A 26,342-nucleotide genomic window follows, 5' to 3' on the forward strand; every position below is an offset into this window, starting at 1 on the left:
AGCAGTTGAGATGCAGTTTGGGATGCAGGAATTCCTTTTGCCAGGACATGAGTCACAGAAAGGGTGGGCTGTTGCTTAATAGAAAAATGCCCCATTTATGAGGTATAGCCACTACTCTCCAGTTCCCTGGTGTAGAGAAACGTGCATAATGGGGTGTGCTTTTTTTGAACCAAAAAAAGGTAGGTAGTGTGCCTAGTCACTGATTTTTTTTATTTTTTTTTTTGGTATGTGCAAGAGTTTTGTAGCTGAAAACTTTCATTCTGTCATCTGTTCCCCATGGGATGCTGTGTCCATTTTGTATATATTTAGGAATGATAAATTTCACTTAGAAGCTGGTGCATCTTGTAGATACAGCCTTAATTTTCAATGCTCAATACGTGGAGAGCAGCTATACTGACATATTGGCTGAGAGGCTCCTATCACTTACACTAGCGTAACCCTATAGACAACTGGGTGGAGCGGTAGGGTGACTAGATAGCAACTGTGAAAAAATTGAAACCGGGGGGGAGGGGAGGGAATGGGAATAATGGGTGCCTATATAAGAAAAAGTCCCCCAAAAGAGGTGTGTCCCTTTAAAAACAGGCTATCTGGTCCCACTATGGAGAGGTGACTAAGTAGCCTTTAGCCATATAACTCACTTTTCCCCTGCCCCACTCAGTGGTATGGGCAGTGCTGGCCACTGGGCCAAGGATACACAAGTGGTTACTAGAAGGGAACTGGGGCTAGTATTGCAGCCATCACCTATGCCTGTGCTGCTGTCTCTGGCTCACATTGAGCAAGGAGGGGTGTGTGGGGGGGTAATGCAGGGACACAGAAAGCATGGAGATGGAGATTATCTGCAGCGGCACCTCGTAGCCCAGCAGGAGAGATGAGGCACCAGTGGCAATGGATGACAGTATTGCAAAATGGAGGAATGTGGCAGGGTAGTCCTGCATAAAAGTACATTTGTCAGTGCATTAGTGAGTGCACAGCCATAGGTGTTAGTAGAGACAAGATTAGAATGGGCTCAATTTTAGATATAGTATTTTATACATGAATATATAGTCTGACACTTGAGGGAAAATAGCCATGTCTAAAATCACAATTAACTAGCTACTTTCTTAGTTTGCACAATCAATCATTTACCAACTATGAGGTGGGAGGGGGGGTTGACATGTTTTGTAAAATGTAACCAAGCTCTGTTTGGATAAATTCTGTTTTGTGCACTCACGCTAGCAACAAATTGTCAAGCCTCTGCCTACATGCGGAAATCTGTCATGGGCTCTTATTAAGTCAATGCTGGCTGCATACAAAGAATAAATCCACTTCATGTTAGAGAGTTCCTCAAGTGCATGGAGAAGAAAACAAAGGGAGAAACGCAAGTCTGTTGGGAGGGAAGCATCAACTGATTAACACTATTGTCTTAAACACAGACGGCAAAGGAGACAAATTAGCAAAAAAGGAGGGGACAGGATGGAAGCTGCTTATGTCCTTGTCTGCAAAGTAACATTACACAAGGCGGGGGGTGTTTCTTTAAAGGCAGCGCTGACTAACCATCATGTTGACAAGCCTTGCTGCGGTCTCAGTTCTAATCCAGAGCAGCTCTACTTGATCCAGAGTTGATTCAGGTATTTGCATAGATATTGGTGTGATTGCTGAAGTCTTGGACAGAAGGTGTCCACTGACAATATTACTGCTGCAAGGGACTCCATGAACCTGTGTGTGTGTAAGGGATCAGGGCCTCCAGCTTTCAGCCTCGAGTAACAGTAACTTGATATTTTGTTTTTGTTTTGTTTTTCTGTTATTGAAAAAGAATAATAGACATAAGAAACCAAATAGAAAGAAGAGGAGACAGTCCCTTTTAATTAGAGAACGGTGGTTTGCTGTTTGGCCGGGTAACTCTTCAATGGCATTAGAAGGTACAAGTCCAAATCTCAAAGAATTACAATTTTACTCATTATGTCAGACTGTTTACATTAAAAGTAAAGTTTTTGAACAACCATTTGAGTTGGAACCATTGTAAAAGTTATTGGTGACAAAATACAAAACCATAGCATGCAGCCCTTTATTTTTGTAAAGTTCTTTGCTTAGCATAGTTCTGTATATTACATTATGGTGTTAAACAAATTTATTTACAAAAACACTAACTATGGAAACTTTTTGCTCTTTTCCATTTGCTCAATATTCACCTCTCCCCATATATATAGCTTTAAAGCATGCATAAAAATTAATTTTGGTGTAGTAAAACTACTCTGTGCCCAGCCACATACAGTATTTATATATATATATTTATAGATATGTACAAAAGGTTGCCAGTATACATAACAGTACAGAAGTGTACAACTTAAAATCCACACTGCAATACAAGTTACCAGGTCTCAATAAAACAAAAGAATAATGGTGGATTTAGCGAAGAATAAAAGTAATGAGCAAATAGTTATGTAAAAACAAAATTTATTTTTTTTGGATTGGCAAATTATTAAATATAATTTGAATGGCAGTGCAATATGTTAAGTTACCTCATACACACTAATACACACTAATACCAGTCTTACTCTGTTTCTTGTGTAGAGGTTTACTGTCCAGCATAATACTTTCAAATGTACATTATAATAGTATCAAAATGTTTTGGCAAAAAGATATTGAAAGGAACCATGATGTTTTGTTGAGAAAAATAGAAATCTGTAACAAAGCTAAATAACACTAAAAGAAAAGAAAAAAATATTTCCGTTTCAGTTTTACATTTGTGTGTAATCACACTTTAGTATATCTCTGTTCACTTGTAGTCCCCATAATGAAAATAGCTTTATACAAAACAACTTACTAAAATTTCTGGAACCATACATTGTTTTTTCCATGCTCTCTACATTTCTGTGTACACACACACACAGTTCACTCTCACACACCTTCTGCACTTTTTGTAACAGGTGCTAGATACAGAAAGAAAATGCTCTATTATCATTAACAGCAACAAAGTTTTACAAAACAGCTTCACTCTAGTCTATTGTATTAATCCAGTACTTAGCATATGTTTAATATTAAGTTTCAAACAATAAAACAAAATGATACATTCTCTTGCTAAAATATTAGTTGCGGATTCATTGATAATAAACAGAAGCCGTGGTGAAGTTGCACACACTAGTGTTTAGACTTTAAGCGGTCTCCTTGGCTGAGGAGGTGAGTTTGCTGGCGTTTCCATTCTGTGACTTGTAGCTGGTGAAGCTAGGTGTATGGATTGTCCTGATGCTCTTCAGGCCTTGGTTCAGTGAAGTGGGAGAGGTAGACGAAGGGGGGGAAGAGGAGAAGGAAGGGGGGGATGGCCGGCCATTTTGAGTCTGTAGTGAGAATGAAAGATGGTGACCTTTACCTGTGTAAGTGGGGTTCTGAAACTTTAAGGAGCCGTTAGAGACCGAAGGAATTAGGGAGGTAGAGTGAGCAGTGCGACCTGTTTGAGGACTCAGAAGGTTAAAGGAAGGAATGGATGTTTTAGTAGGTGGATTAAGAGGGTTAGAGCTGTCACCATTAGAAGCAGACACAGAGCTGCTTTTCCCAGAGGTGGGAGAAAAAGAAGGGATCTTAGAAGCAGGTAGGGTAGGGGAAGTAGCCTTATAGTCCCCACCAGCTTTCTTAGCACTTCCATTAGCCTGTAAATAAAGATGGCAGGAGACAGTTTGTCAGAAAGCCAGTAACATAAGTAAACAGGGCCTGGGAAAACAGCCCTACAGAAAATAAGAATTAACAGTTCAAGGCTTGAGCTAAGTCTTGCAGCTGTGGACTGGACCTGGTTGAATCCCCAAAGTGCACAACAAAGAATGCATAGAGTGCGAAGAGAGCGAGAACAAAGCTTGTGCGAGAAGTCACATCAACCTACGGACTATTTACTACGTTGGTCATGCTTCAGGATTGTTAACATGAGAATGGAAACATTTGGATGGAGCGTTAATGTGCATCTAATGTAATCCATTAAACCAGAGGTTCTCAAACTGGGTTGGGACCCCAAAGTGGGTCGCAGCCCTGTTTTATGGGGTCGCCAGGACTGGCGTCCAGGACCGAAGCTGAAGCCTGAGCCCCACTGCCTGGGGACAAAGCCAAAGCCCAAGGGCTTCAGCCCCAGGTAGGGGGCATGTAACCCGAGCCCTGCTGCCCAGAGATGAAGCCCTTGGGCTTTGCCCCTTCTCCCTCCTGCCCCTTGCCCCGCAACCGGGGTGACAAGCTCAGACTTCGGTCCCCACTCCTGGGGTCATGTAGTAATTTTTGCTGTCAGAAGAGGGTCGCGGTCCAATGAAGTTAGAGAACCGCTGCATTAAACACATAGGTTAGTAGCCTTCGCTTCCTTTAAAACGCTTTGAACAGAGGATTTCCTAGCTGTCCTGATTAATGACATTTACCAAAGGGAAGTAAACAAGTATGGCATCCTAAGCTGAACAGTGGAGTAAAAAGCAGATGTTTTATTGCAGGCATGCAAAGTATGGTGAAAGTGTAATAAGGATCATAAAGAGATTTTCATGCCCCCAAGATCCAGGATGTCTAGTTAGATCACATTTGAAAGAAGAAATTGATTATTTGGTAGAATCTACGTCAGTGACTTGACTTACATTTTTTTAAAACAGCTTTAAATGTCCATCCAAAGATTTGGTTTAGGGTAAAACTACCTGTCTGTATTGGCGTGGATCCTGTAGCTTGTGCTGTCTGCCTGCTTTATCCAGGCTTCCTTGTTGTCTACTTTTTGTAGCCATGGGTATTGGCATCCTGCTGGTCTGTGAAGTGGTGCTTGAGCCCTGTTGAAAGGATTGTAGAGACACAGGGGAGACAAGGAAATCAGTGGTAAATATGAGTGCATTTAAAAAGGGGAATCACACACCATGCGCAAAGAAGCTTTGTGTGAGAAGCCAAAGAACTACATGCAGGGGAAACATCAGAGATTCACGTCACGAGCCACACCACTCTTGTTAATTCCAAGAATCAAATGGAGGAATCTGCTCAACTACTGATCAAACTGGATTTAATGTCAGTGTCATTTCTCATTTCACACAGCAGATTATTGGCCCAGCTTCCCTGCATTGCCCATCACCAAACAGCAGCAGAGGTAAAACAATCTATTAGCTGTTAGACACCTAGTGGGGAGACCAAACAAGCCACCTGAAAAGAAGCAAACAAATCATAAGACACCTCTTGCTTAATGGTGATTATTGCAGATTTTAGAAAGCAGCTGGAGTTTGATTTCTCCTACTAAGGTACCTTACGTGAAGCTGATAGGATTGACGGAGGGGATTCTGCACCAGCATGGCTCTCGTCCAATACTACAAGTTCTCTGGGTGCAGCCTCTTGTGTTATATGGGAAGAATAGGGGGCACTGCTTCTTACAGAGCCACATGCAGGTTCAGGGACAGATCTTGGACTCATCTCACTGATGGTATTCTCTAGCTGTTTAATGGTCTGCTCAAGGCTGTCCAGAGTCCTGTACGTATTCTTTCGAATTTCATCAGTCCTAGAGCTCTGTGCCAACGTCTCAGGAATGGGATCTTCCTTGCCAGAACTATCTTTGGTAATATCCTCAGGCTGAGACCCTGTGATTTCAAATCTTTTGGCCTCCTTGTGTTGCTTTAGAGTCCCATCTTCTTCCTCCTCCTCTTCATAAACCACCACCTGTAAGGTCTTCTTCCCAGTTTTGGTCCCTGTACGTATTGCTTGAGTCAGAGCAGCCAGCTGCTTTTTAGGGAACTTAAATTTAAATTTTTTCTTAGCATCCTGCCTGCTTCCAAACTGATCAGGAGAATCCAGCTTCACTTCTGAATTTAGACCATAAATTTGACTAAATTTCTTAAAACCGGTCTTTGCTATGTCTTGTTCCTCAGGAGTTTTTGTTTCTGTAGAGTCAGAATGAGACTGAAGTTTAAATTCATATTGTTGCTCAAGCCCATGATTTTCTAAATAAACTGTAGCAGCTCTTCCATTATTAATTGTCTGCAGTGCTTCATTCTGTATCACAGGGATTTCAGATATTTCATTTTCTTCATCCTCCTCCTCTTCTTCTATCTTCTCCTCTGTCATCATTTTCTCTAACTCCTCATCACATTCTTCAAATATGGTTGAAAGTCTTTTATAAGCCGATCTAATATCCATTGGTTCTTCAAAGATGATGATGACTGGTTTTTTGTCCAGACAAACTACTGGTTCTTCATTCTCTGTACTCTCTAGTACACCTTGTTGGGATGTCTTGTCCTTTTTGGCATCTATATTAACTGTTTGTATATCTCCTCCTTTCCTGCTTACTATATCATGAACTTCTCCAGTTGACAGAACCTGGACAGTTGTCTTGGTAATCATAAAAGCAATGTTGTCTGTTGGTGGGTTTTCTTCAATTGGAGAGCTAGCTGGAGACTCTGTCTCCTCAATATAGTTTACATTGGTATTTTTAGATACTTTAGGCCTTAGCACAACCTGACTGTAGTCAATTACAGGCATTTCTTGCTCCTGTGGTGATCTGGAAGCCTCCTGAGTTTGCAACTCTGTTTGCCGGACAAGAGGTGAAATGTTGCTGATTGGGACACATTTGTCTGCACACTCTACTGGTTTGTTCTGAGGCATGTTGTGATCAGTGTGTCTCAATATTCCATAGTTCAGCTTTTGTTTTCCAGTTTCAATAGCTGGATAATGCACTCCTAAGACATCTTGACCCCCTTTTCTTCTGTCATTTTCTGGCAAGCTTACACCAGAGAAGTTTGTGCTGATATTATGGGGGTTCTTGTTGGAATAGTCTTTATTCCCTACAAACAAATCTTTACTGAATACAGAATGGTCATTCATTGAAATGCCAATTTTATTTTCAGATATGCTGGAAGCATCAGAACTCATCTCGTCTTCAGTTTTCCCTTCCCTCTTCTCCTTAGGGTGGTCACTATCTTTTGGAGATCTTGTTGTATCCCCATATACCTAAGGGGGAAAGTTGGATTACTTAGTTAATCAGAGTTGTTACTTGCAAAGATTTTTTTCTCCAATTAATCACCATATCCTCAGAGGAAGTGAAGACCTTGTGACCTCACTGCTCTGTCCATTGCTGCACAGCCATGTCTATAATAGTCTTCTGATTTCTGTACTTCTTCATGGGAAAATTCCAAATTCTGGTAGTACAACATATCACTGCACAGAACTATGCATGTGCCCAACATGTATTCTAACCAAAGACTGTCCTTTGTATAAGGTCTTCAGAATGTGCTGTGCAAAAGCCCAAGTTATCTTATCTCTAACATTGTTTTACCTTGACCTGTTTAGACACCAGATTTGAAAAATTCCTTAGTTTGCATAAGACTGACACTTGAACTAGATACAGTATTTGACTAAGATCTATTGGGAACAAATCAAACCATAAGTGAGGGAGGCTGACAGCCACGCCAAAGGGACTGATTTGTAACTGTAAATATTGATAGTCCCTACAGCCTGTAGGCTCACTGGGACTGTCTCTGTTACACCTCCCTTCCAGGTGTCGGCACCACCATGTTGCACAATGGACACTTGAAAAAAATTACCGTACTTAGTGACCGACATTGGGGGGGTTATGTCATTCAGTCACTCAATTTTTTGAAAAATTATCATATACACGTTGCTGATCCCTGCTCCCTTCTCAATGTCACGATGATACAGTCTGGCTCACCTTGAAAGTAAGCTTTGAAATGTAAACAGCTGTTTTCTAACTGCCTCTAATATTCCTCCTGTCTAAGAAGTGATGTTCTGTGTTAATGTAACTGCTGTCTGACCATACCAAAGTCATTCTACAAGTGACTACTACAGATAAGAATGGTGCTTACGTGAAGCACTAAATAAGTGAAGTATTTAACACCCTGAAAAACCCAGAAAATAAAATTCAACCTATTTCTTTAAAAAAACAAATCCTCTAGGCACATGGTGACTTTATCCAGTAGTTCTTTACCTTCCTTAAATGTTAACTGCTACCAGCAACACAGGTCTTAAAGTGATTCTCTTAACTGTCCAGTTTATATAGACACATTTCCAGGGAGGCTCTGAAGTGCGGAACCGTGCAGACAATAAATACTTCAGAGAAGTCAGCAGCAGGGCAAGGAAGCTTTTTTTTGGTTTGTGTTAAAGAGCAGATATTTCTATTGCAGCAGAGTGACAAATCCCTGTGAGAAGACTTGCCCTTCATTATTGCTCTGTTGTTACTTATGGTTTTTGCTGTGGGCACTGGGGGTGAAGAGGCAACTTGATTATAACTGATGTAAAATAACCATTTTACAATCAGATTTTTAGTAAAAGTATTGACAGGACAAAAGTGTGAATGAAAAAAAATGGTTCAAATACATCAAGAGAATAATATATTTATACCAGCAACAACTGCTGCTTCCAAGCTGCAAACTATCGGTCATGAAATTCAGTCTCCAACACAGAGAATGCATTAGAGTAAAGGTACAGTAACTTAAGTGAAATCATTTAATGGACTTCAAGTGCACACTGTCTCTTAATGCATGCTTCTCAGTATTATATATAAAGCTCAGAAAGAAGAAAGTCAGTGGGCTAGGTTCATAGTTTAAAATCTTTACTCAACATGCTCACAGTTTGTTAGCACTAACAGAGATTAGGCATGGAGGACACTGAAACTACTGAATGGTTTGAACAGGGAGGAATTATCATGCAAAACAATCAAAGCCAGAGAAGAATTAAAGTTCAGTGTGACACTCCAGTCACATTTCACATAATGGTTTGTATGTCAGAAATAACGTCAGCTCTTGTTTCTTAAGGGCCCAGACCTGCAAGTTGCTGAGGGCCTTCAGCTCCCATTACAATAAAGGGCTCTCAAAATTGGGGCCCAATATATTTAATGGCACTTTTTGTAAGAGTGGGGAGGTTACACCTGGGGCTCTGGCTGCATTTCACCTCAACTGATTACATTCTACCTACCCCCATTTCCCTGGATTTTCAGTTTTTCCATTTTACACTGCCTGTCCCAAACTTTGGTATAGTGTCTCTAGGCATTGTTAAATAGCCATGCACTTCATCTGGGAAATGAAGGGATACTTGTATAGTCTGTATACCAGTTGGTTAGGCTCCATAGGATTGAAAGGTGCCTATGTGAATGTCATGCAAGATGTAAGCTCAATTTACTTTAATTGCTAGGAGTTTGTGGTTGTCACAACCATTATTAGAATATTGAACAGTATTTTTGAGTCAGTTCTTTGGAAAAAAATGTTTGCACTATACTTTAGAAAATGTGCAATAGCTGAGTGCTGACTCAGGCTGCTGGGTGACAGTACAATCATCTGGCCTTTTCAATGCTGAATTTGCACTGTCAAAGAAATCTGACAAAATTTCTCCCAAAGAAAATTTGGCTATAAACCCCCCCTCCTCCTACCCCTCCCCAAGTCTTCTGTTACACTCAACCTCAGGATTTATCCATGCACTGGAGAAAGCCAAAGGCCAGGGTGAAAGGCTCCCCTTGAGCTTCAATGTTGTTTCAAGATATTGCAAATCTCACTTCACTTGTCATGTGATGTAAGATTTGTACTACACTATCTGCTGCTGCAGGTTCACGAGTTGGGACCAAAGAGAGAAACAGTGCTGAAGGCAAAACTAGGCCTTCAGAGCCCAGTTTTCAGAGGCGCTCACCTCTAGCTTCCACTGATTTAAATGACACTTAGAGGTACTCAGCACCTTTGAAACACAGGTGACTGGCACTCTGACTTAGTGAAAATGCTCTAAGCTGCCACCTGGGATGTGGGTTTTAATCCTTAGGCCTCGCCACTCCACTGGGCAGTGGTGGTGTATTATAAAATGAGAATGTCGAGCTCTCCTCAACCAGAAATCTTATGTAAATGTTAACGATGAGCTGACCCCCCCTCAACTTGGGCACATGCACAAATATAACTCCTGTCTGCCAGCCTCGGGGGTAAAAGCAAATAAGCCACTGGGACAGGGTTAAAGAGGAAAGGACACACATGACACAAAATTAGTCTTGAAGCAAGGAAAGAAGGTTAGGCGAAGAGTCGGTGGCATGTTTGTAAGTGCCACTTGTTACCTTCTTGTCCTTGTGGTGTATTAGAGCGCCAAGCCTTGTGTCTTTACCATGTGTGTCATTTCTGGACTGTTCAGCATGACTGTTTGAATTTACATCCATAAAAGAGCACTTCTGAAAAGCCTAAGGAATTAAAATACTGCAAGTTAGCAGGACACCCCGTCGGCTTTTGACAGACACCCCCAAAGTAGTTCTGCTTCAAAGAGTGTATTCATTTGAACATTGAAAACGGGTACCTACTGTCACTAATTTTGTAAAGTATGAGATTTAGATGATCAGCAAAACAAAAACCAAGGTTTAATTTATTCCCGCTACTGCCCTGAATGTCTGAGTGAAATGCTATTTTCAGATTAGGTAGGCTGGCAAGCTCAAACTGCATTACAAATAATGAATTTGTTAGACAGTCTGCTGATTCCCATTTTACAGATGGGGACTCTGTGGCACACAGCGGTGAAAAGAGTTGCCCAAGGTTAAACGGGAAGACCCTAGTAGATCTGGCGACAAAAAACCCAGCTCCCAAACCCATGTCATAACCACAAGACTGTCCTTAATGAAATGACTTCATTTCTCAGCTTCCCTGTCTTTAACTTGTATGCTTAAGCCTAAACCTGCAGCATCTGACATAAAACTAAGTTTTCAACTAAAGAGGCTCAATGCAAGAGAAAGAGCCTTAAGGACATGGCTGCACTGCATCACGGAACAGACCTTCCATCCTGGGTCCACAGAGCCGTGCTCTCAGGGCTCATGCTAGCTCTGTTGATGTTGTGGCTCGGGCACTGTAGCCTGGAGGGGAGGGAAAGGGGCGTGACCTTGGGAGCCTAAGTTCCAGCCTGAGCCATGCTGTCTATACAGCTGTTTTTCTAGCACTAGGATGAGCCCTGCTAGCATAATAAGCACTATAGAGACACCCTAAGCATCTGACTCCCCCTTACTGCCCAAAACACTTTTCACATATGGGTAATGAGCTCCATTTCCAAGAGGTGAGTAATACTGTTTTGTCAGCCCCTGGCCAGCCCGCAAATTCTACCCTCGGAAATGCATTTTATCAGCTAAGCTGCTGACAGGCTCAGTTGTAACATGTATAAGGAAATGGTGGTGGGTGGGTAGGGTTTGGGCAGTCAACGAACTAGAACGGAAGTATAAAATTCCACATACACACCCCAGCGTTCTCATTTTCCACTCATTCTGTCAGGACCCAATACAGGGCCAAACGAATGGCATTTCCACTGCCACAAAACTCTTAAACCTGGCCACATGTGTGTTCTATCCGCAAACATGGAACCTATGGGAACCTGCAGGTGATTTTAAGATAGGCAACAAAAAAGCCTGATGAATTCACACAGCCATGTGAACCCACTGTGTGGGCTGAGGCACAGAAAAGCCTATGCTAATGAATAGTAAATACAGTGAAGTGCAACTGAACACAAGTTCAAGTCAGGGGAGGGGCGTGGAAATGCCACGCAGGGCTGCATTGCACACGGTAACACAGGGGACAGCATCTCTGGCGTACATGTTTGGTATGTACATATGACAGTGATGTTGCCCTCATGCAGGTCTTGGCTTAAACTTCTTGTTGCTATTCTCTCTCTCCGTTACCTCAGATCCCCGGTTTCTTTTCCTCCTGAACTACCATCATCCTTCTAGTCTGCTATGGTCCCCACCAATCATGTGCTTGAGCTCTCTGGATCCTGTCACTGTCCTCAGTGCCCCAAAATGTGTTTCTCTCCCCTTCCCTGCCCCCAGCTCCTCTCCAGCACTCCAGGCCCTGGCCTACCCTAGGCTGTGGGTTCTTCAGGTATCAGCCACACTATAGCAACCATACTCCAAGGTGGTGAGGTCTAAGGAGTTCAGGTTCTTCAGGGCCTATGGACCCTATATTTTCCTCCCGCAGCAATGCTCTGGTATAAGTCAAGTCCTAGGAGCATGGGTCTGCTACTAAGTTCTCCTCCTACTGCACCACAGAGTGTGGGCTCTCAAGACCTCTACCTTACTGAGCAGAGCTGGCTTCTCTCTAATTCCTTGGGGGGTCCAGCGCAGCTCTCCCACTAGCTCCTAGTTCAAGAGGAGGCTAAAGGCCATTATTGCCAGTAGATGTACAATGTACAGGTGCACAATGCCAACAGCAAGTCCTGGTGTAGCACATTGGGAGTTCTCCTGACAAGTACTTGCACACTGCGTTATCAGTAAGGTAAATCAGCAGTGCTGTGGAGGAAAGGTGCATGCCAGGGAGGGAGTGGCAATGAGAATTAATTACACCATTGCAGGTAAGGAAGTGATATTGGTGTGGCAAGTATTGTGGTAACTATATCATTAATTTATCTCACTATCATGCAATTTATAGCACTAAATTACTGGATACAGTCAGGCACTTCCTCCAATATAACATCCTTCCCCTCTTAGGCTCTCTCTTGTTACTCCCTTTCCAAATTATAAATAAACACAGGAAACTCATAGTGGAGAACTGTAGCAGATGCTCCCAGTATTCTTCTTTTTTAAACAAAGTTCTCTTTATAGATCCCTCTTTTTACTTAGATTCATAAAGTTTAAGGCCACAGGGGACCATTAGACGATCTACTCTGACCTGTATATCACAGGCCATTCATTGTCATCCAATTACACCTGCATGCAGCCCAATAACGTTTTGCTAAAGCAGATCTTCCAGAAAGACATCAATAGAGGAAGAATCCACCACTTCCCTTGCGAGTTTGTTCCAATGGTTAATCACCCTCACTGCCAAAATTTGTACCTAATTTGCTTTGGTCTGGCTTCAGCTTCCAGTTATGCTTTTCTCTGCTAGATTAAAGAGCTCTTTAAGACTCAAAAACAACGAGGAGTCCGGTGGCACCTTGAAGACTAACAGATTTATTTGGGCATAAGCTTCTGCGGGTAAAAAACCCACTTCTTCAGATGCATGGATCTTTAGGACTCAGTATACACTGTAATCACATCACCTCTCAGTTGTCTCTCAGATAAACTAATCCGATTGAGCTCTTTTAAGTTTCTCACTAAGGCATTTACTCCAGCCCTCAAGTAATTTTTGGGGCTCTTTTCTGCACTCTCTCTCCAATTTTTCAACATTCTTTTATAAATATGAACACCCAAACTGACTGCATTATTCCAGTACTAGCCTCACTAATGCCTTTTACAGAGGTGGAACCACCTCCCTACTCCTATTCAGCACTCCCCTCTTTATACAATCAAGGCTTGCATTAGCCCTTTTTGCCAGAACATTGCACTGGGAGCTCATGTTCTGTTTGCTTATCCACTTGGACCCCCAAATCCTTTTTAAAGTCACTGCTATCCAAGATACAGCTGCCCATTCTGTAGGTATGGCCTTCATGCCTTGTTCCTAGATGTAAAACATTGCATTTATCTCTATTAAAACACATTTTGGTTTAACAGACACCCTTTATCAAGTATCCAGAACACACTGCATGATTGCCATTGCCTCATCATTATTTGCCACTCAACCTTTATGTCATCCACAAATTTTATCAGCCTGATTTTATATTTACTTCCAGATCATTAATGAAAATGTACGAATCCCTAAAGAACCCAAGTAAAAACACCCCCAACTTGATGATGCTACCCCACTGACAACTATTTTTTGAGATCTGTCAGTTAGCTAGTTGTTAGGAGAGCTGTGTGGAGGACCACAATTATGTTTCACAGCAACTTTCCAGTTCAAACTTTGTTTTCATTTTGTATTAATCCATTTAACGTGTGCTCTCTTGATACCGTATAGTGCCAGTTTCTTAAATCCAAATGTTGTGCAGTAATAAACCAAATGCCTTTAAAAAAGTCTAACTCCTTACAGTTTTATCAATCTAACATGTAATCTCTTCAAAGAATGAAATCAGGTTTGACTAGACCTATTGTCCATAAAATCACATTGATTGTCATTAATTGTATTCCTATCTTTTAATTGAATCCCATATCAGCTTTTCCATTATTTTGCCCAGGATTGGTATCATGCTAACTGACTGGGTCATCCCATTTGCCCTTTCTGAGCATTGGCGCAACATTAGCATTTTTCCAGGCCTCTGGAATTTCCCCGGGACTCCAAGATTTATTACAAATTAACGTCAGTGGGCTAGAGATCATCTCCGGACTCTTGCGTGCAAGTTATCTGGACCTGATTTAAAAATGTTTACCCCTAGCAGATATTGTCTGACATCCTCCTCTTCAGTACCCTTACTTTGACTTTCCTTCACACCCTCCTTCCAAACCCTATATTATCCTTGTCCCCATTAACCCTCCCATTCACAGCCTATCAGAGGAAGAGCAATTGGGCAGCTGGGCTGCCTAAAGAGAGACAGGAAGAGGAGGAGAGGCAACCTAACAGCCTGTAGACCCAGTGCCATAGCAGCCCCTGGTGGCCAGAAGGAAACACTGCAGGGAAAAAACTGCTCTGCCTGCAGCGTAGCTATCTAAGATGCCAGTGGCTGATGCCTGAGCGGTGTGGAGAGGCCGGATGTGTGAGGGTCACCCAAGATGCCTATCAATTGGCAGGCCTGTTGAGTGGATTGATTAGATAATTCTGTATAGTGCTTTTGAATACCTGAAGTGCTCCATAGAGCCTATGTATTGTTACATAACCCCAATCTGTCCTAACCCTAATCCAACCCCCCATTTGCTCAACCTGTTTCTCTTACCATAGTATGGAGACAGTACCATATAGAGCAGTGGTCTCCAACCTTTTTACGCACAAGATCACTTTTCGAATTTAAAATCAATCCAGGATCTCCCTTGCCCCTTCCCCGAGGCCACTCCCTGCTCTCTCCATTCCCCCCTCCCTCTATCACTCACTCTCCCCCACTCTCACCAGGCTGGGGCAGAGGGTTGGGGTGTGGGAGGGGGCTCCGGGCTAAGCTAAGTGCAGATGGTTAGGGTGCAGGAGTGAGGGGTGCAAGCTCTGGGAGGGAGTTTGGGTGCAGGCATCATATGGTCACACTGCACCTAGAATCTCATAGAATCCACTGGACATTTCATGAGTTTTACTTTTTATTATTGTCAGTTGTGGTTTATAGATCCAAAATCCTTCAGGGATTGTCAAAAATCAGTGTAACATTCTCAACTGTTGGGTTAAGCATTGGCTGAGCCTGGGACAGGGGGTTGCGGTGCAGGAGTGAGGGGTGCAAGCTCTGGGAGGGAGTTTGGGTGCAGGAGGGGGCTCCAGGCTGGTGCAGAGTGTTGGGGTACAGGAGAGAGTGAGAGGTGCGGGCTCTGGGAGGGAGTTTGGTGCAAGGGATTGGTGTGTGGGAGAGGGTTCGGGGTCTGGGAGGGAGCTCTGGGCTGGGATGCAGGAGGGGGTGCAAGGTGCAGACTCTGTCTGGGAGGCGCTTACCACAGGCGGCTCCCAGAAGTGGCTGGCTGCTGGGACGTCTCTGCGCACAGCTCCTGGGGAAAAGGGGGGGGGGTGAGGCAGCTCCGTGCACTGCCCACGCCTGCAAGCACCACCCCCGCAGTTCTGGACAATGCTGGAGGCGGGGGCATCATTTGGAGCCACCTCACCCTTCCCCTTCCCCCAGGGGCCGCAGAGACGTGCCAGCAGCCAGCCGCTTCCGGGAGTGGCATGGGGTTAGGCAGGCACGTAACCTTTGAGCCCCGCCGGACTTTTAGCAGCCCGGAGAGCATGATCGATTGGCCAAAGCTCCAGGATCAACCAGTCGATCATGAGTGACAGCTTAGTGACCACTGATATAGAGTATGCAGCTCGGAAACACTGGAAACTCACTGACTGCAGTTTTAATGTTTGCTTTTTACTACAGTGTCATTGTCAGTGATCTAAAACAGTTCCACCTGTTGCAAAATGAAAGACCATGGAGTGAGCGTCTCTTCTCAGGTCAATGCTGAACACATTGAATATGTACAGCACAGCAAACCTATTTGTGTATCTGTCAAGGAGGATTTGTCCAACAGCAGTGCGAATACCCCTGAATAATGAGCCACAAAAACCCTGCTTTTCCAGGCCAGAACAGTGTGGTGGTTGTGTTATGTGGATATTTATTCACAAAGGGTATTTGGGTGAGACCACCACGCTCATTTTCCTTTGTGATCCTAGCTAAGAACAGAAGCAAGGTCTGTAGAAGAGAGTGAGACTGTATATGGATATCCATGTGCAATTCAATGTGCATACCTGCAATTCTGCCATTATTCTGTCACCTTCCTCTTCCTCCTCGTCCTTTGTGGCAGATGCTGTGACAGGCAGTGGTGCCCGGGATGAGGCTGGATCTTCTTTAGGTACTTTGGACTGTGCTGTTTGTCCAGCATCTTCGCTGCCTTCCTGAAAGGGTGAAGAACCACAGAGAGCCAATATATATACACACCATGCTAGTGCAAAGCAAATACAGTAAAATCAATAATAATGCAACTCCCCTTATTGCAGGCTTTCGGGAGGGGCTGAGCTGTTTGTTTGTTTGCTTGTTTAATGTGACGTCGTAAGAGCTCACTTTTTTATCAATTTAAAACCAAATAATATGGTGCTAGATCAATATAATCCTGATGCTATTGATATAATGTGTATGAGATGGAGAGGCATCCCCATACTGCCTCCCTCCTTTTTTATTTCACTTCAAATGTCACCGGTGAGTAAAGTAAGCAACAAGAAACTCTTTAAAATGTTTCTGTGGAAACTCTTGATTCTCTGAGCTGATCTTCCCCATCTGCATAAGATGGGCTTTTTATTTTTAATCTTCTTATGACACACTGGATGAAAGCCGCTTGTGATTTGCATTTTACAGAGATAAGTGGAAGGATAAGAATTATGAGAACAGGACTGGACAAATCCTATTGGTTGCTTTTTCTGATCAGTAGAATTTCCTGGTGACCTATTAGTCACCTCTCTGGGCCATCAACTTTTTCTATGGTTTAGACAAACAGATGAAGTCTTGGAATGTTTCATGTGCCAGCAATTAGTCACTAAGTCAATTAGCTACTGCCTGAATCATCAAACCTTGACAATGGTGGTCTCTTTTTTGACTGCATAGATGACGTCTCCTGATCTCGTTGTGGTGAGGCCAGATCCCGGTAGGTAGCTGCGACGTGGAGGTGGAGGAGGTGGTGACTTCACCAGCTTGTCAGCTTCCTGTTCCGCACCGGGAACATCTTCTGCAAAGTAACATGGCATCACAGAATGATCATTGCTGACGGGGAATGGCTCTGTTTTTTGTACCCTCTACTCCACATTAGAGAAAAGGTCCTGCTGCTAAGAACTGTGTGACCCTTAGCACATTCAGTATTCTAGCTTTAAAATGTGCTCCACCACAACGCTGAAAACACCTGCATTTGCACCGAGAAATCAGGTCACTCCACATGGAAACTTGCAGTGATACCCTGCTTCCATTAAAGTCAACAGGGCCAGGATTTCACCGGAGGTGCACAGGTTCGGCTGCCCGACATACCTAGGTGCATTTCTAGCTGGCACATTTTTTAAGCGCATGTCTGCTTACAAGGCACAAGCTGTGTGTTATGGGGGGGTATTTTTGCCATTACCCTGCCCCCTCTTGTGGCCGCCTCTGAAAACCAATGAGCCTCCTCCTATTCTTCCAGCACATGGCAAGTTAAAAATCAGCACATAATTCTGCTCTATCAGAGGGGTGCTTTCTGCACTGTGCTAGAAATGGATTTGAATGTCACTGTTACAACTCAGGAAACACTGGGTTATGCTTGGATAGCAAAGGCACCCAGGAAAATAAAGAGAGTCCTCTGCTCCAGGAGCAAGTAGGCACCCCCTCTCCAATTCACGTAGTGCACTGAACCCTATTAGCACGGGGAGGGCCGGGGAAGTCCAACTCACCAACTAGACCCTCTCCCCAGCAATGTAAGCTTTCATTTTTAATTTTAATTGCAATTAAAAGTTTCAGTAACACACAGATTTGCCCCGAAATTACAACGTACTGGCTCTAATGCGAATGTTATGCCACCAAGAGAGTTTCTAACTCATGGCAGATTAAAGCATAATCCAATAGTTCAGATATGCAACCCCTGCATTTTGACAGGGGCTCCTGAGTGTTCTGAAGAGGACACCAGTTTCCCCAACCAGACACCACCACCCCTTACAAACTGCTACCCCATAATTCATTCCTATTTGAAGGTGTATGTTTGCACGCAAGCCAAGCAGGACACACTGCAGCAAGAAACACGCACTCAGGGTTTTTTTCTTATTATTATTTACAAACTTCATTTAAAAAAAAATAGATGTCTGTTACATAAATAGATCGGATAGACATGTACAAGGGAGTTAAAATCTTGTGTTCAGGACTACTAGCTGCTTGGGGTCAAGAAGCAACTTTCTCCATGGAGAGGATATTGCATAACTGTCAATTATGGAGATTCAACGCCTCCTTCTGAGGCATCTGATACTGACCACTGTCAGGGACAGGATACGGGACTAGACAGAGGTTGGTCTAATCCACAATGGCAGTTTCTATTTTTCTAATGTGAATAGCCTTGTCTTTGTTCTCTTGTTAGCTCAAATGTTCTTCAGAAAAGGTTAAACTTAAAGAAATGTTTTATTGTATTATATGTCACCCTGTCCCTCCCTAGTTATCTGGAACTGTCTCACAAGGTTACAACAAAAGTGAACTTCCAGATATGTTTTACATTAGAGCTTTTCTCTTATCAGCACATACCATTAAGAAGTATGCTTGTAATGAATTCTGTGTATACTTCTTCCAGGACAACTAAGAGATTTTCTTGAATTCCAGGCTAAAGGAATTAGAGTCTCTCTCTTATCCCTTACACATGACACACAGCAATTTGGCTTCACAGATGCTTGCAACTAATGGGTGGTAGCTCCTGTGGAGGTCACAGCTCCTTCACAGGCTTGTCCAATCTGCCAGCCTTACAAATGCAGCAATCCTGAGCGCTAGAGCATCCACAGTTTTCCCTGCAGTTACTGAAAATAAGAATGATGAAAGAATAGGAGGCATTGCGGGAACAGAGGCAGATTGATTTCTACTGTGTAAACCACACCAATGCCTTCCCCATCTTTAAAACTGGAAAATAAAAAGGAAAGAGGGAACCAGGAGGAGGAAAAATTGAGGTGGTAAGTGTGACAGGGTGCAGGTGCACTACCTGGCCTCTGGTGAACAAGGGGTTAATGTCAGATCAGCTTCCACACCTCTCTTTGCAGGGGAGAGGGGCTGTAATGGAGCATAAGACTAGGTAGAACCCAATGCTGGGTGTTCTTCTGTTTTCTCTGTTAAAGTTATTTTATTTTTATGTTATAAACCTTTGAGGAAACAGCAAGCATTTTCCCCCCGCTGAGTCATGCTGCTAGAGTGCAGAGGAGAATAAGGGCAAACAAGTATAATTCAATTTGGCTAAGGTTATTAAGAGTGACTAGTGATTTTGGATGCTTAATTTGAGACACTTTAACAGTTCATGATTTTCAGAAGTCAGAGGCTCAGCATTTTGTGAAAAATCAGGCACCTCGAGAGCATCCCAGGTTGGGCACCCAAAACTACAAGTCATTTTAATAATCTTGGCACCTTTTGTGTCAATTCTTTCCCATCAGGTATAGCAACAGATGAAAGATTGGAACTGACTGATGATTTAGCTTTATACCTCCACTGGAAAAATTAGAGACAATAGTTTCAAAGAAATACTGAATAAGAATCTCAAAAATACATAGAGCCAAGATTTCAAAAACAGATGCCTAAAATCAAGCCTGTGTCCAAATTTAGACACCCATGTTTGCTCAGCACTGTTGAAAATTAGACCATTTATTCAGGTGCATTAATTGGACATAAGAGTCTGACTTCAAGCACTCATTTTTTTAAATGTTAGCCTTAATTTTCCAGGATAAATATTTCAATTTCTTAATCTGAATGGAGAGCAATTGAGACCATGTTTTCTAGCAACATGATCCATCTGTGCTCTGTGTAAGAGCATACAAAGCACTCTGTTAATTGGTTGCTAACATACTCTGTGTACTGTATTAGTAAAGTAGGTGGTCTGTCTTCCCATATGTCACTCATTTTTCTAGCTTAGAGTAGGCAGTAGCATGTTGAAACTTTCTTTCTGAACTGTAGAAGATTTGGGTGGTATGTGAAATGTTTAATCGGGGAATTAAGTCAGGAAAAGCTTTGTTATTCCTTTAAGTTATGTGACTATTATAGGATTCATTATGCAAAACAGAAGGCAGATGTCTCATCATTTCATTAAATTTCTCCATAAATTTGCTAGCTGGACACCATGCAAATTCTAATTCTAGATATGGATTAGTTAAATATGGGAATAACAAAAGCTCCTCTTTGTTATCGTCTTTTGCACTTTCTCAGACATTGTCACAACCAGGAGCGCCGCCCGCTTTTTTGCTGTCCTAGGCAACGGAAGGTCCCACCCCTGAAATGCCGCCCCCGACAGAGGCGGCGGAAGGTCCCACCCCCGAAATGTCGCCTCCAACAGAGGCGGCGGAAGGTCCGGCAGCCGCAGTTGCCATCCCCCAAATGTTAACGCCCTAGGCGACCGCCTAGGTCGCCTAATGGGTTGCGCCAGCCCTGGTCACAGCTCAGTGCACCCATATAATATTTATTTTCTCTGATTCTTTCTGTGCTGTGCCATTCACTACACAAGCAAATGCTATTAGAAGCCAGTCATCTCACTGAACTGTGTGCAGGAATTCTAAAATGATTTTTCAACATAAATATTAAACTCTCATATTAATAAATGTCCAAGAACAAATACTGCCACAAACTATTTAGTGTTAGAGCCGGGCTCTGAAATGCTGGCACTGAAAACACCTCTCCATAATTCTGTGAAAGCTGATATAAATATCTGAATCAGAATTTTGCAGCTGATCCATTTCCAGATATGGGATGTACCAAAATCTTGGATGAGACTAGGTTCAAAGGCGCCAGATGACAAAAGCCCACAAATTTAAAAAGGCGACCTTAACACAGTGTTAAATGTTGGGGGGGGGGACCTGGAAAATTACAATAGGGTCATAGGAGCAACAAGAGGAGATCAGTGGGGGAATCTGCTCAACATCTTAGATGTCTATATACAAATGCAAAGAGTATGGGAAACAAACAGGAAAAATTGGAAACATTAGTACATAACCTAAATTATGTCACCACAGAGACTTGGTGACATAAACTTCATGTCTGAAATATTGGTATAGAATCATAGAATATTAGGGATGAAGGAGACCTCAGGAAGTCACCTAGTCCAATCCCCTGCACAAAGCAGGACCAACACCAACTAAACCTTTTCAGCCAAGACTTGTTAAGCCGGGCCTTAAAAACCTCTAAGGATGGAGATTCCACCACCTCCCTAGGTAACCCATTCCAATGCTTCACCACCCTTCTGGTGAAAGAGTGTTTCCTAATATCCAATCTAGACCTCCCCCACTGCAATTTGAGACTATTGCTTCTTGTTCTGTCATCTGCCACCGCTGAGAACAGCCTAGCTCCATCCTCTTTGGAACCCCCCTTCAGGTAGTTGAAGGCTGCTATCAAATCCCCCCCACTCTTCTCTTCTGCAGACTAAATAACCCCAGTTCCCTCAGCCTCTCCCCATAAGTCATGTGCCCCAGCCCCCTAAACATTTTCATTGCCTTCCACTGGACTCTCTCCAATTTGTCCACATCCCTTCTGTAGTGGGGAGACCAAAACTGGATGCAATACTCCAGGTGTGGCCTCACCAGTGCTGAATAGAGGGGAATAATCACTTCCCTCGATCTGCTGGCAATGCTCCTACTAATACAGCCCAATATGCCGTTGGCCTTCTTGGCAACGAGGGCACACTGCTGACTCATATCCAGCTTCTCGTCCACTGTAATCCCCAGGTCATTTTAACTGATGCTTAGCCAGTCGGTCCCCAGTCTGTAGCCTCTATAGAGGGGTACAGCTTGTTCAGGAAGGATAGGCAGGATAAAAAAGAGAGGTGTTGCATTATACAACAAGAATATATACACTAGTTCTGAGGTCGAGAAGGAGGTAGGAGGAAACCAGCTGAGAGTCTATCGGTAAAGATAAAAGGGGTAAAACATAGGGGTGATGTCGTGGTAGGGGTATACTACAGACCAACAAATCAGGAAGAGTAGGTGAATGAGGCATTTCTAGAATAAATAGAGATATCCAAAACACAAGACTGGTAGTAAGGGGGGTGAACTTTAACCACCTAGACATCTGTTGGAAATGTAAAACGGCAAAACACAAAATCTTGGACAACTTTTTGTTTCAGAAAGTGAAGCAAGTAACCAGAGGGACAGCCATTTAGACTTGATTCTGACCAACAGGGAGGAATTGGTGGCAAATCTGATGGTGAAAAGTAATGAGGGTGAAAGTGATCATGAAATAATAGAGTTCATGATTCTAAACAAAGGAAGCAGTGACAGTAGCAAAATAAGGACAATGGACTTAAAAAAAAAAGCAGACTTTAACAAATGCAAAGAACTCCATGGGAAGAAAATCTAAGGGGATAAGGAGTTCATAAGAGCTGGCCATTTCTCAAGGAGATTAAAAGTCACAATTGCAAAACTATCCTAATGCGAAGGAAAGATAGGAAGAACAGTAAGAAGCCAGTATAGCTCCATCAGGAGCTCTTTAATGACTGGGTCCAGTACTATTCAGTATTTTCATTAATGACCTGCATAATGGAGTAGAAATTTGCTGATGACACCAAGCTGGTTGGTGCTGTGAGCACTTTGAAGGTTTTGATTAGAATTCAAAACAACCTTGACAAATTGGAGAATTGGTCTGAATTAAACAAGATGTAATTCAATAAAGACAACTGAAAAGCACTTCCCTTGAAAGGAAAAAATCAAACGTGCAACTATAAAATGGGGAATAAATGGCTAGATGGTAGTACTGCTGAAAAGGATCTGGGGGGTTATAGTAGATCACACATGGAATATAAGTGAGAGGTGTGATGCAGAGGTGAAAAAGGCTAATATCATTCTGGGGTGTATTAACAGGGGTATTGTATATACGACATCAGAGGTAATTGTCCTACTCTACTCAGCACTGGTGCGGCCTCAGCTGGAGTAGTGTCCAGTTTGGAGCACCACATGTTAGCAAAGGTGTGAACAAATTGGAGAGAGTCCAGAGGAGAGCAAGAAAAATGATAAAAAGTTTAGAAAATCTGAGCTATGAAGAAAGGTTAAAAAAGCATGGGCCTGTTTAGTCTTGAGAAAGGACAAATGAGGGGGAACCTGATAACAGTCTTCAAAATATGTTAAGGGTTGTTATAAAGAGGATGGTGATCAATTATTCTCCATGTCCACTGGAAGTAGGACAAGAAGTAATGGGCTCATATCTCCAGCAAGAGAGATTTATATGAGATATTAGGAAAATCTTTCTTACTATCAGGATAGTTAAGCTCTGGAATAGGCTTCCAAGGGAGGTTGTATAATCCCCATCATTGCACGTTTTTAAAAACAGGTGGGACAAACACCTGTCAGGGATGGTCTAGGTTTACTTGGCCCTGCCAGAGTGCAGGGGGGTGGACTTGATGACTTATCAAAGTCCCTTCCAACCCTACATTTTTAATGATTTTTTATCATTATGAACATTTAGTCTGTCTTCTTGCATAACACAGGAAGTCTGACTAAATTTACACAGCATTTCTCCTAGTAATTCCTGCATCAAGCCCATAATTACTGGCTGCGCATGTCTTTTAGAAAGCCATCCTATCTTGATGTAAAGACTTCAAGTGATAGTGAATCCAACAAATTCCTAAATAAATTATTTTAATTATTAATTCCCGTCACTGTTAAAATGTTGTGCCTAATTTTAATCTGAACTTGTTAGCTTCATCTTCCAACCACTGGATCTTGTTAAATCTGTCTGCTAGATTAAAGAAACATTAGTCACCTCTTACTCTTCTCCTTCATAAACTATAAAGACTGAGATTTGAAGTCTCTCACTGTAAAGGCATGTTTTCCAGACCTGAAATCATTCTTGTAGCTCTTTTCCAAACCCTTTCCAATTTTAAACACCTTTCTTGACGTGTGGACACTAGAACTGGACACAGTATTCCAGTTTGGTCTCATTAATGCCATATACAAAGGTAATATAACCTGTCTACTTGTACTTGATCTTACCCTGTTTATACATTCAAATGGTACATTCAGTGTTCCCTCTAAATTCTTTTTTTTGTACTGAGCCAGATACAAACTCCACCGAGCACTACATTTTTGTATTGGATTGTGTGTGTTTTGTGGGGGGAAGTGCGGGGTTGTGAATGTTGAGAGCAGGGACGGCTCCAGGCACCAGGCAACCAAGCACATGCTTGGGGCGGCACCTGGTAAGGGGCGGCCAATCTTGGGGTGGCGGGAGGCAGCGTGGCGCAGCGCGGCATTCCGCGGGGGGGGGGGTGCTCCGGTGGCGCGGCAGTCGATGGGGGGGGCAGCGGCACGGGGTGTGGCGCTCGGGGGGGGGTTCGTCGGCGCGGGGTGGGGCGGGCTCCGGCGGTGTGGCGCTCAGCGGGGGGACGGCGCAGGGCGCGGTGCTTGGGGGGGGGGGTTCCGGCGGCGCGGCACTCGGCGGGGGGAGGGGGGGGCTCGGCGGGACGGCGCTTTTTTTTGCTGCTTGGGGCAGCAAAAAAGTTAGAGCCGGCCCTGGTTGAGAGAGGTGTGCAGGGAGGACTGTGTGTGTGCGTGCACACATAGGGGGGTTGTATGTGTGTGTGTGTTGAAGACTGCACACAGGGTGGGGGTTGTGTGTGTGCGCATGTGCGAGTCCATGTGGGGGTGTGGTGAAGGGTATGTAAGTGTGTGTGGTGAGGGTTCGGGTGAGGGGGCAGGGTATGGATTTGTGGTGAGGAGTATGAAGGGGTGTCTACAGGAAGGCTGAGAAGCACGCAGGGGAATTGTGTATGGGTGGGTGGGGTGCATTTGTGTGTGCATCACACACTAGTCCCTGTCCCCACCACTGGCAGGGTCCCAGAGGAAGGTGATTCGCTCTGCAGCAGCTGCCTGAGTAGCCTAGCCAGGGGTCTGTGGGTGGAGGGTGGGGGTGGTGTCAGACTGCACTTCCCGGCGGCTGGGGGTTTCAGACCACCCACCACCACCCCAGGTGCACCCAGGAAGGGGCCCTGGCTGCAGCTCCCTCTGCTCCCACTCCCACTGTGTCCTTGGAAACCAACTGCCAGGCATGTGGGTGGACTGGGGTGGAGCGGGGCATCTGTACGTTGGCCTGATTGGGCTACAGCTCTGCAGCCTGCACTGCCCTGGGCTGACATGGCAGAGCCTGTCCAAGCCCCTCACCTGAGCTCTTGCACAAGGCGCATCCCGGAGCCACCACCCCTTCCCAGCTCAGTGCGTCTCCCTCTGGAAACGCTCCCAACTCCCCCAGAGCGAGGAGGTGAGGCGCATATGCCCTGTCACAGGGCAGCGGGACCAAGCAGAACAGGTTCTTAAAAGGTCACGCCATATCCCTTCTGCTCGCATTCGCCCTCTTAGCTACAGTATCACCCCAGGAGCTCAGGTTTAGCTGGTGAACCAGCTCGACTGCTGCATCCTCTACAGAGTCCCTGCTTCCCAGGACATACCCCCATACTATCTCACGGGAAGGCTAGGCTATTGATAAAGGTGCTAAGTAAATATATAAACTTAAATTATCATTTTAATAAAAAAAACTTTTCTCATTTAATTTTCTCAAAGACACAAACTCTCAGTTCACAACTGCAAACCTTACCTGAAACTTCTAATTTATCCACTGCCTCCAATTTTGGCAAGGCTGTGGACTGTGGAGGCATCTCTAAGTTAGGGATTGACTTCATGATATTGGCCTGTGCCTCTTCCAAGAGCTTTTCAAACTCCTTTCCATTATAGTGATCAAGGTTCTGTCTTTTCTCTTCCCATTTCTTTTCTGCTTTCTAAAGAGAAGTACAGCATTCAGTTAGAGTTCTGATTTCATCAGTCTCTACTCTGTTACTTCTACACCTCCAAATATAAACATTATGAATCAAAACTGGTTAGATTTTCTCAGCATCGGTCTGTAGTGAGGCAATAGAAGTTTCTGATTTCTGTTCGGTTCCTAGTGAGCAATATTTCACATCAAACATTCACTGCCTACTGTTCAGCACACTTTAACATACTATAAGCAGCTACTGCTCTGGCCTTGAGAACTCAACTAGCACCATCGTTTCCTATAGAGCACTCCTTGCAAGTCAAATCATCCTGAGAAAACTTACAGACTGCATTACCTCCAATAGGTTTCTTTCTGAACTACTGCAGGCACAAAATATTTATTCAAAAATTGAAGGAAAGCTATTATTTATTTGTTGGCAAGTCTCCGTGCCTCAGTTTCCTCATCTGTAAAATGGGGATAATAATACCCACCATTTCACAAGGGTATTTGGTGGGCTTGTTAATAATATTTGTAAT

General features: G+C 43.5%; 1 protein-coding gene across 46 annotated transcripts in view; it reads right to left on the reverse strand.

Moving 5' to 3' along the window:
- Positions 1–2,030: 2,030 nt before the first annotated feature.
- The window catches only part of KIAA1217 (KIAA1217 ortholog), a 517,243-nt gene continuing 492,931 nt past the window's right edge, over positions 2,031–26,342 (reverse strand). For 26 of the 46 annotated variants that reach the window (XM_065586890.1, XM_008162839.4, XM_008162837.4 and 23 more), the window contains 7 exons: positions 25,651–25,831; positions 16,959–17,113; positions 16,143–16,289; positions 10,007–10,126; positions 5,218–6,912; positions 4,632–4,757; positions 2,031–3,623 (listed from right to left, as the gene is read on the reverse strand). In XM_065586890.1, coding sequence (XP_065442962.1) covers positions 3,132–3,623; positions 4,632–4,757; positions 5,218–6,912; positions 10,007–10,126; positions 16,143–16,289; positions 16,959–17,113; positions 25,651–25,831 — 2,916 coding nt within the window. In that variant the 3' untranslated portion in view covers positions 2,031–3,131. Of the gene's footprint in view, positions 4,758–5,217; positions 6,913–10,006; positions 10,127–16,142; positions 16,290–16,958; positions 17,114–25,650; positions 25,832–26,342 lie in introns of all 46 variants that reach the window. The other 20 variants (XM_008162848.4, XM_065586898.1, XM_065586900.1 and 17 more) reach the window with 12 other exon arrangements.

This window comes from Chrysemys picta, chromosome 2 (genome assembly GCF_011386835.1).
Source record: "Chrysemys picta bellii isolate R12L10 chromosome 2, ASM1138683v2, whole genome shotgun sequence".
NCBI lineage: Eukaryota > Metazoa > Chordata > Testudines > Emydidae > Chrysemys > Chrysemys picta.